Source organism: Oryza glaberrima, chromosome 1, assembly GCF_000147395.1.
Source record: "Oryza glaberrima chromosome 1, OglaRS2, whole genome shotgun sequence".
Taxonomy (NCBI): domain Eukaryota; kingdom Viridiplantae; phylum Streptophyta; class Magnoliopsida; order Poales; family Poaceae; genus Oryza; species Oryza glaberrima.
The window spans coordinates 26,729,409-26,740,746 of NC_068326.1; the positions used below are offsets into that span (position 1 = coordinate 26,729,409).

Here is an 11,338-nt window from a genome sequence, read left to right on the forward strand (position 1 = left end):
TTAAAGAAAATTATATATATATTTTAAATAGCAATTTAGCAGTTTAGAAAGTGTGCTAATAGAAAATGAGAAAGTTGTAGTTTGGAACGTTCCCACATAGTATTACTTCCAGTTGTCCAGCAGATTGTGAGTGTACGTGCTTAAATTTCATCACGTGATTCTCATGTGGTAGGTATGAGCTCAATTAATTGATAATTATGACTATGAATGAAATCGTTGTCACAATTAATATTGTGTTTTGAATAATTAGCTATTACTGATGGTTGATGAGATTATTATAAAATAATGTTTAATTTTGCGAAATGTCAAGGCATCGACAGCTAGTCTAATCAGAGGAGGTATTATCGTGGTTAAACCAACATTGGAAGACTAGTCAAGCCAATGATACGGGCGATTGGCACGAACGAATTATAATCCACGCACAAGCCATGTGATATACAGGACACATGCTAACATATATATATAAATATACTATTAGATTTGCCATGTGAAATGTTTATATTTTGGGACGGAGGGAGTAATACAATAAATATACTATTAGAGTTGCCATACATGCATGAAAATTTTGTGGATGTAGAAAAGAAGTCAAATTTGAAAGGATAAATCATCTATCTTTAATTTACTTAAAACATAATAAAAAAATCTAATGTTGTTTATCTCAAATGTTGTTGCTGGATACTAAAATTGAACTAGCCACGTGGCAGCCAAAAAAATTAGCTAAACATCTCCAAAAATTTTGCCACGTGTCAATCAGATATAAGCTCTTATGATGTCTCGTGCACATATATCTATTAGAATCTCTAGAAAACTCATTACTTTACTTGCCTCTTTGCACTGACTAATGTCCAGTTGATAAGTATCGACAAATAAAATAACAAAGAGAATTAATAAATGCTTCACTTTTGCCAATTTCTCCCTCCTTTCCTCTTTTTAATTGACAACTGATGGTCAGAAATAACTTTTAAATTGAGATGTTTTGATGGATGCAAATGATATAGTTATATTTTACATGTAAAATATTTTACAATATGTAAAATATTAAAGATTAATATATAGGCGGTGTCAAGTAAAAAACAATTAAATACTAAAAGATTTGTTACGTACTCCCTTAGAAGAACATTTTTTAGCCAACCAAACAAAGGTATATATAGACATATTTAATTGGAATTCAAAAATTGATAAGGACATCGTGGGTATTTCTCGCAAGTACTAATTTGCATGAGAATTGCTAGAAATAAAGTTTCCGGGGTTGGAGTAGAATAGTTTGTTTTTTTTTGTTAGTTCTACTTTGGTGAGAAATGCCCCATCGTTATAAGGTCTATAAAATTGTTTGAAATTGGGTATAGGTATTAATAAACTAGGTGATTTTTTTAGATAATGGATAAAATCCTGTCTTTACTTGAACAAAAGGTATAGCCACTTATTATATAGTTCTTGGCTGAAAACCAAATATAAATTAGGCGAGTAAAAGGAAAGTTAAATAAGAGAAATATTATGATTGGTTAAGATAAGGGAGTAGATACTCAATTGCTATATTTAGATATAAACTTTGTATACTTATATTTTGAACAGAGGAAAAATGTTTTTTAATCATAAATTCGATTGGTATATTTTATGTAAAAAAGAGTACGGTCGTTATTTAAAAATGTCCATTTTGAAAAACTTATTTTTAAAGACCATGGCTTATTTAGCTGAAGATAAGGCTTAATAATTAATATTTATAAAATAAGTACATTTGAAATAATGTAGACTTACATAAAAACACTTTTTAATAGCTATGCCATAAATAGATTAAAATATGATGATTTTTAATTAAATAAATCTACATGTTAAATGAACAATTTAATGAAGTTGTCCTAATCGTACCAAAATCTTTTGAAATTTCTACGTTCATATGTGTAAGAACATGCTAAAAAGGGCGTGTCATTTGGCGTGACCATATTTCACAATGGGCTCCATCTTTTGCCTTATTCATGGAATAAATCAAACAACATATTTGCAAACAAAAAGTAATTTGTGAATAATTTTTTATATACATGTTCTCAGCGATCTAAAAGCAAAGACTAAAAAATAAACTTCGATGAAAATCTCCAAAATCAGCTTCAAATTTAAGGTTGAAAATTTAAATTTTTGCTGATAAGCATAAGAATAAACGAAAAGATGAGGCTGAACATTCATTTTAAATGTTTTAAGAAATTTATGTAGGTTTGATGATGTATTATAGTATTAAGTGAAATTTGTTTTAAGATAACATGATGTAAAGTGCAATTTACGAGAGAGAGAAGGCGTGGCTAGCTGGGATGTGTCACTACTAGAAAAGTGATTTTTGCAGGCAGGAGGTTGGACCGCCTGCAGCCCAACGACTATAAAAATCATCGATTTTCGCAGGCGGGCACCATTCAACGAACAAAAAAAAAATCACGGGCGCAGCTCGCCGCCGCCGCCCTCCTCCGGCCGGATCTGGGAGGGGAGGGAGGGGAGCTGCGCCGGGCGTCGTCATCGCCGCCGCCGCCGGGCCTCCCCCTCCCTCCTTCGACCAGATCTAGGAGGGAGGGGGGAGGGGAGCCGCTGTCGCGGTCCCCGCACGTCGTCGTCGTCGTCGTCGCCGCCACCGCCGCCACCGCCGCCGCTGCCCCCGCTGGCCTCCCCCCTCCCTCCTCCGGCCAGATCTGGGAGAGGAGGTTGGGAGGGGAGCCACGCCGCCCCGCCGCCGCCGGCCTCCCCCCTCCCTCCTCCAGCCAGATCTAGGAGGGAGGGGGAGGGGAGCCGCCACCGCCGTGGCCCCGCGCCGTAGCTGCCGTTGTTCCCCCACCGGCCTCCCCCATCCCTCCTCCGGCCAGATCTAGGAGGGGAGGGAGTGAGGGGAGCCGCGCGGCCACGCCGCCTTCCGCGCCACCCCGCGCCGTAGCCACCATCGCTCCCCCCTTTGGTGGCCGGGGAGAGGAGGAGAGGTGAGGGGAAGGGAGAGGCCGGCTGTGGGTGAGGGGAGGGGTGAAGTGTGGAGCCTTAGAAAAAATCTACTCCTATCCAAATCTATTTAATTATATTCGAGTCTATTTTCACATGCTGACTGTAAATTTCACCCCAATTTATATTTTTGCAGACAATCATTTGACTCTAAAGGTCATGTCCGCTTGCGAAAATGAGACCTCCATGTTAGGAAAAATGCTTTTTTAGTGTGTTGTACGTGTGCCATGGGAACGATCCTAATCTCGCGGCCTTGAAAGGCACAGCGGCGCCGCTCTTCTCTATTCCTAGGGATAGATCAATCATCATCATGTTGAATCTAATCTCTTCCAATTAATAAGGTCATTAGCAGCAGCAACAGTTCTGACTGTGGAGTTCAAAGTGTAACGTAGGATGGTCGATCTGTTGCCATGTCGAAGCTGATAGGTGCAATCTGGCGGCCATGCGATATTCGTTCGCGATCCAATTGTTCTTACCGCTCCTAACCAACGATTGGATTGGAATCCTTGAAATTTGGCCTACTAAGTAGGAGTTCTATCAAAGTTGAGCCTAAAATATCAAGCCATATATACGAATATGATGGCACCTGTGTCCAAGCTCAGATCTGGACGAGTTCGGAGTCTTTGGACTGCATATGCTGGACCCCCACCACAAAGAGGAAAGAATCATGGTTCGCCAGACGCAAAGGTTGAAATTAATCTCAAGTGATCGCAAAGCTGCCCTGATCCAAATCCGCAAGCCTGCGAAGAAACTATACTCTCACATGGGCTGGATCATTAGCATCTTCAAAAGGACCAGACTGCACCCGTACGGGGGTTGAATTCCCGTGCCCGGAACGGCAGCAGCGATCATACCCCCCCCCCCCCCCCCTGTGCATGCTCCGATCCCACGCTGGCCCACCCCCGTATGCGTCTCTCTCGCTTACGATCCACTTTCAGTTGTTGCCGGCTTGCCGCAACGCGCGCCACCGCGAGGGGGGTTTGCTGCGGGCGCACGCCTCTCACGACAGTGAGGTCGAGGAGGCGGAGGTCCCCGTCTTCATCTCTCTGTCCCCTCTCGGCCGGAGCCGCGCTGATGTCAAATAGTAATCCCTCTCGTGCGCGCATCTCTCCCGTTGGACAAAAAAGGGGGCCAAATACGACGGATCCGGATCTGATGGATTAATGCGCGCGGGTGTGGTGTACTGTACGTGGCGACGTGGCGTAGCATTAAGAACCTATTAGCTGTCGTCTCTCACCGGCGTCAGTGTGCATGCACATGATCACCAGTATATGCGCGGGCGTGCGTCCGTGGGCAACCGGGCAACGGGCATCTCGATCCGACGCGCGTGCGTGCTCGGCAAGGGTGTACTGTAGCTAGCAATGGTCCATTGTGTTTGTGTTGTGGGGCTATATGGGCTGGTTTGGTTAGACTTACTAATATTTGGCAATTTCAATAGTGTTTAATGTCTATTTGGTTTGAAGCCAAATTTTGGCACGCCTAAAAAAATAGACCATTTTAATAGTGAATTTATGTTATTTTGGCTTCAATCCAAACACAATTTTGCCTTACCAAAATTAGTCATGTCAAAACTTACCAAAATTTGGCATTGACAAAATTTGATAAGGCTATTCAGGCCACCAACCAAACCTCACTGAGGTGACGACGAGTCCGCCAGTTCACTGCACTGTCTGGCTATTATTGGCGACGACCATATATCCTTTTCAGCACGCCTGACTGTAGTGCAAGTGTGCAACAACCACAACCTTCCACAGCACTTGCCACTCTATTCTCAGCCCATCTGATTGTATATATATTTAGAAATTTTTTATGTGATAAGATTTGTGCTCCAGTGCTCCTTAATTCCAGTTGTGTCCAGCCTAGTAGAAGATTTAGCTTATGAGTTTTTATACCATTTGTATTTTAATTGAGGGGTTAGTCAACCTTAAATTCATATATTTATTACTCCCTCCGTCTCATAATATAAGGGATTTAACATTTTGCTTGCACCGTTTGACCATTCGTCTAACTAAAAAAAATTAGAATTATTATTTATTTTATTTGTGACTTACTTTATTATCCAAAGTACTTTAAACATAATTTTTTATTTTTTATATTTGCATAATTTTTTAAAAATAAGACGAGTGATCAGTGCAAGTAAAATGTTAAAATCTCTTATATTATTGGACGGAGTTAGTACTTCTACAACAAAGAAACCAAAAGGTTAATAACTCTATCCTACGGAAAAAAGGGTCTGCCTTTTTGTTAACCGCTGAACACAGTAATAGGCTAATAGCACACAATTCATCTCCTCCATCCTTTGTATTTTCTCACGAGCCTGATGGCATCGACACTCGAGCAAAAATTCCTTTTCATGCAAACATATAGGCAATCGTAGTCCTAATTAAACATTTTCTAGCCTTTTTAGCGTAGGAGAAAGTAAACCGTGCATTTTTTTTCCAAACCAGTGAAAAATGACTCCTTAAATTTATTATGATTTTGAAAAGATGGTAATGCACGGATACACCAAATATGATTGTTGCCCTACAAGTAGAAACGGTTCTCCCAGTCACTAGTGGAGAACTGATCTTTTTCCGTGGTAACCAAAATCACAATTGTCTCTCGTCCACCAATTTTCAGCCATATATATTACATGAAACGTCCTAAGGAGAATGATTGATCCCATTGAAACACAAGTGTTGTGTTCCCTACAAACCAATGTCGAACACCTCGCTGCAATTTAGGCAAAAGACTTATGTGTTAAATAACACTAGGGAGCTAAGTCCAAGGAAGCTAGGATCCGGCATGGACATTATATGTAGTCGGGGTATCACTTGGTCCGAGATCTCTAAAGTAGATAGGTAACACTAGAAGATATGCTTGCACGAGTGACTTGATGTGGCCAGCCACAACAAAACGAACGGTTTGTCGTAACCATCATGCATATAATTTGTTCATATCATAACTACGGTTTATGGGTCGTGCATTAAGACCACACTGACCACCAGGGACGGATCCAGAAAAAAATAATAGTGGAAGCTAAATAAACTACATCAGTATAAATCGAACCTCCAGTCCCCACATCTTATGGATCTATAGAAAAAAATTTAGTGGGGGCTTAGGGGGTCTCCACTGTCCCGGGGACGGTAGTGGGGTTTCAAGACCTCTCCGCCCCCATTGTGAATCCGCCCCGCTGACCACCTAGCTAGCTTTCAACAAACGAACTTCTAGAACTTTCAAACATATATAAAAGCTAAACTTTCAAATTTAAATTACCTTGAACAGACAAGTATATTTATGCGTTATTGTCCCATTTGGGAAATGAGAATGTTTTAACAGCCATTAGAATACACGTTGGTTATTTCCTCGTCACATCAGAGGGTGATTGAGAGGCGTGACAGCTGACAAGGGGTGCACTTGATCAGGAAGAAAAAAAAGGGGTACCACGCAGAGGGAAACTATTTTATACTCTCGAAAGGATATTTCTTTGTCATTTACATGTAACTTAAATAGCTATAAAAATATTTAAAAAAAATGAGAAGATATATTAATATGTGATATATCATTTCACAAACATACAACCTAAAATTCAAGTTCTACATGTTGCCAAAAAAAGACAAATTAAACTAGTTAATGTATATTCACAATTAAATCTTTTTTGCGGCATGTAAAAGTTGAATTTTAAGTTGTATGATTATAATTATTTAAGTGACATCGAAAACTTATATCTAGAGAGTTTAAAATCCACTCTAGAGTGCAAGTAGCAAAGGCGGGAGGACTATATATGGTCGCTTAACTCTCCCTTCAGTTCTATTAAAAAAAAAAACTCTCCTTCCTCACATAGAGAATCAAACGGTCCATGATGCTCTATGCCGATCGGACGGTATTCCCTACACGGGAACCGAAGCCATTCACGGTAGGATAGCGATTTTGGTCGAGGGGCGACAACATCCATATCGACGGAAAGGAAACGGCCGAACCACCCAAAAGGCCAACATGAATCACATGCCGCGACGCCTCGGTCCAAAAACCGCACAATCCCGTAAGGCGCCCGACCCCCGCGTCCTTGGTGCATCGAACCCGCTCCAAGTCCTGTATCTCGCCGTACGTCAGCTCCCCCCTTATTTTAGCCCCCGGCTCGATCGCAACTTCACATCGCGCATCCACTCCACACCACACGCTTCACTGGTTCCGAGCACTCGCCACCGATACACTCCAGTGGCAGCCGAGCTAGCCGAGAGCCAAGCAACTTGCCGTGGCCAATAAGCTCCCGTGAGCTGACGTCTCGTGCTCGACGGCTCGGCGCTATATATAAAAGCGTAGTAAGCTGGTAAAAAATTCACAAGGCCACGCGCATCTTGTCTCGGCAAAAAAAAAAGAGAGCGCACACGCGGTTGATTTGTTTGACCGACGCGCGTAGGCGGAGGCGGCGAGCTAGCGGGGCCGGCGGGCATGTCGTGGTCCGAGACGGACGCCGCGCTGTTCGCGGCGGTGCTGGGGCACGACGCGGCGCATCACCTGGCCACCACGCCGCCGCACCTCGACGCGCCGGAGGGGTCGCCGTCGTCGGCCGAGCTGCAGGCGCGCCTGCACGACCTCGTCGAGCGGCAGGGAGGGGCCTGGACGTACGGCATCTTCTGGCAGGAGTCCCGCGGCGCCGGTGCCGCCAGCGGCCGCGCTGCCCGCGCCGTGCTCGGCTGGGGCGACGGCCACTGCCGCGACGGTGCCGGACACGGGGAGGTCGGCGCCGCGGAGAGGAGCGTGGCGCGGAAGCGCGTGCTGCTGCGGCTGCACGCGCTGTACGGAGGCGGGGATGAGGATGGCGCCGACTACGCGCTCCGGCTGGACCGGGTCACCGGCGCCGAGATGTACTTCCTGGCGTCCATGTACTTCTCCTTCCCGGAGGGCTCGGGCGGACCGGGCCGCGCTCTGGCCTCCGGCCGCCACGCCTGGGCGGACGTAGACCCCCACCCTTCCGGCTCCGGTAGCGCGCCAGGGTGGTACGTTCGCTCGTCTCTCGCCCAGTCCGCGGGGTTACGCACCGTCGTCTTCCTCCCGTGCAAGGGCGGCGTTCTCGAGCTCGGTTCCGTCGTAGCCATCCGCGAGACCCCCGAGGTCTTGCGCGCCATCCAATCTGCCATGCGCGCCGTGCCAGCTCCGCCGGAAGATTTCATGAGAATCTTCGGCAAGGATCTCTCACCCGGCCGACCGTCCCAGCCCATGGGATGCGACGCCCCATGGACGCCGCGGCTCGTTGTCCAAACCACGCCGGTGCGCCCAGCCAAGAAGGAGGTGGTCAAGGCGAAACCAGCCGAGCCCCCCAAGAGCTTGGACTTCTCCAAGGCGAACGTGCAGGAACAGGCCGGCGGCGAGGAGCGGCGGCCGCGGAAGCGTGGGCGCAAGCCGGCGAACGGGCGGGAGGAGCCGCTGAACCACGTGGAGGCGGAGCGGCAGCGGCGGGAGAAGCTGAACCAGAGGTTCTACGCGCTACGCGCGGTGGTGCCCAAGATCTCCAAGATGGACAAGGCGTCCCTGCTCAGCGATGCCATCGCGTACATCCAGGAGCTGGAGGCCCGGCTCAGGGGCGACGCGCCCGTGCCCGCGCGGGCGGATGGGCCGGCCGTGGAGGTGAAGGCAATGCAGGACGAGGTGGTGCTGCGCGTGACCACGCCCCTGGACGAGCACCCCATCTCCAGGGTGTTCCACGCCATGAGGGAATCCCAGATCAGCGTCGTGGCGTCGGACGTGGCGGTGTCGGACGACGCCGTCACGCACACGCTCATGGTGCGGTCGGCCGGGCCGGAGCGGCTCACGGCGGAGACGGTGCTCGCGGCGATGTCGCGGGGGGTGAGCGTCACCACTCCCTCCCCGTGACAGTGCAGTGCAGTAAGTTAGTACTGTACTACCAGTACAGCAGTACTCCTCGTGCGTACGGTATAGCTGCCAACTGTTATCAGTCTTTGAATCCTAGGTAGGTGCAACTCCTTGTGACTTCAAGCAATTAATGGATGCAAAGATGATATTTATATATTTCTTTTCCTGATTTATATGTTAGATTTAGATCATTGTCTTAAAAAAAATGTTAGATTAAGATGCATGTACACAAATTTAGTCTGAAGCATCGTATAAGGGTTTTCCATACTTTGATATGGCAATGACATGTCCTCGTTGTTGGATAAGCTTTTGTTTTCGCTCAAGGCGTGTTAAGGAAAAAAAACAGAGAACTGCTTAGTCACTACAAATCAAAACTGCTTAGTATGTGCAGTCCATGATCAATCTTTTGGAAGCACTAGTACAGTTTTCACGCGCGGTTTACTTTGACCAACTGCCTACCGACCACGGACTACCTGTGCTCCCTCCCTCAGATTCCGCATCGTCAACGTCCCACGCCGGCGCACGTTCGTGTCATCTGGAAGTTTTCCTCGTCGTCGAAGCCGGTCGGCCTCTCGTGTGAAAACCGGCCGTTCCGCGTCTTCAAGTCAGTACTTTACATGTCGCGCCTCCTGCCCTCCTCATTGCGCGATCTCGCTCGCCGGCCGGCTCGATCCCACACCGCACGCTCTCACCCGGTCCCGTCGCGCAAAACGGAGGGAGTGCGACGGGCGTAGTGTCCCACGGGAATACCGAATGACGGGCACTGGGCAGTCGAGGTGAGCTCTGCTAGCTTAGACAGTTCTCAAAAAAAAAAAGGAAAAAGGAAAAATGGTGAGCTTAGACGTCGTATCGGGCGATCCGATGGGTCGACGTGACGCGCCAACAACCTTAAGCAGCAACTCTCCGTCGCTCCCCCACCACCACATTGCCGTGTCGATCTGCAGTACAGCCGTACGTTGTGGGGTCGTTGCACTATCGGCCGACGCGTGTGTCTGAGCTCGCAAAATTCCGTCATCGGCAACGTGTGGAGAAGGTCGCGCCTTAAAGGCCATTCACAGTAGGTTTTGTGGCATTTAGCCTCTACACCAAAAAACGGATATTCCATATCATATCGTCAAAGCACGGAACTTGCTCAGGTCCGAGTAGCTAACTTTAGCTACGAGTTCCTTAGTCTCAGGCAAGACCCACATTCGTGCTAGAGGAGAGGGGAGAGGGGCGAGGCAGCCGACAAGCTAGACGACGAGGAGAAGGTGAGAGAGGGACAGGAGAAGAGGAGGTTGGTGCCGCCGTCGTCGTCGCCGCTCGCCGCCCGGCGCCGTTCACCACTCGGCACCATCGCTGCTCGGGCCATCCCGCCGCCGAGCTCGTCGTCATCCTCCTATCCACGCCACTGAGCTCGTCGACCTCCTCGTCTCCGCGTCGCCGAGCTCAGGGCCATCCTCCTCGGCTGCCTCGCCCCTCTCCCCTCTCCTCTAGCACGAGCGGCGGTCCCCGAGTCGGCCAGATCTGTCGTCGAGCTCCCGCGCGTCGTCTCCCGCCGCCCGGCGCCGTCCCAGCTCGAGCGGAGGAGCTCGGGCTGCCGCTCGACCGCCCCGCCGCCCGGCGCCGTCCCAGATCAACCGCCGCCGAGCTCCTCCGCCATCAAGCCCTCCGCCGCTGAGCTCCTGCACCGTTGTACCAACGCTCGTCGTTTTTTCCGGGGAGGAGGAGGAGGAGGGTGGTGCGCGGGCGAGCGTCAAGCCTCACCGCCCCTCCGGTCGGTGCCGTTGCCGCTTGGCTGCTCGGCTGGCGATGCGCTCGGTGCTCACTGCGGTGGGGAAAGAAGACAGGAAAGAGAGAGGGTAGAGAAAAAAGTGGTAAAAGGATGGTAATGGTGGGACCCATAAGAAGCAATTTGCACTGTGACACATGTAGCTAACATTGTTCCTCATCTAGCTGGCGCGTGAGGCTGAGCAAATAATAGTGGCGCACTATGAATGCCCTAATTGCACGACGGTCGTCGACCGATCGGTCAGAGCAGTACATTTAGGCTACGTTCCTTAGCATGGGTTGGGAACCCTCCCTCCCGTGCACGCAAAACAACGCGATTGTTTAATGCACGATTAATTAAGTATTAGTAAAGAAAACTTGAAAAATAAGTTAATATGGTCTTTTAAAGTAACTTTCGTATAGAAAATTTTCGTAAAAAACGCACTGTTAGGGTGATCGGTCTAGTAGTAAAGTACTCGTAGCACCCGCGCACACCGTCGGTGCAGTGGTTCGGTTGGATCTGTCGATGCAGTGCCAGCATTTGTAATCGTACCTTGTTTTCCCAGCTTGCTACCCACATGCATGTACTCCGTAATCACCAGGCCAGCAGCGGCCAACTGCCCTGCACTCGAGAAATGAGAATGAGATGAATTTCCAGCAGTTAGCAAACAAAAAAAAGAGAGAGATGAATTTCCAGCAGTTATCAAAAGAAAAAAAAAGATAGACATGAATTTCCAACCCCATCGTCACGTCACTTATATATACTTAT

General features: G+C 48.0%; 1 protein-coding gene across 1 annotated transcript; it reads left to right on the forward strand.

Moving 5' to 3' along the window:
• The first annotated feature begins 6,836 nt into the window (after positions 1-6,836).
• Positions 6,837-9,137, forward strand: LOC127757824 (transcription factor MTB1-like). The gene has a single exon (XM_052283409.1). The coding sequence runs from the start codon at positions 7,399-7,401 to the stop codon at positions 8,818-8,820; it is 1,422 nt and encodes a 473-aa protein (XP_052139369.1). The 5' UTR covers positions 6,837-7,398; the 3' UTR covers positions 8,821-9,137.
• The last annotated feature ends 2,201 nt before the right edge of the window (positions 9,138-11,338 follow it).

Bases quoted from the DNA above. Each gene is read 5' to 3' on its own strand.
- LOC127757824 (XM_052283409.1), top strand. From the start codon at position 7,399: ATGTCGTGGTCCGAGACGGACGCCGCGCTGTTCGCGGCGGTGCTGGGG.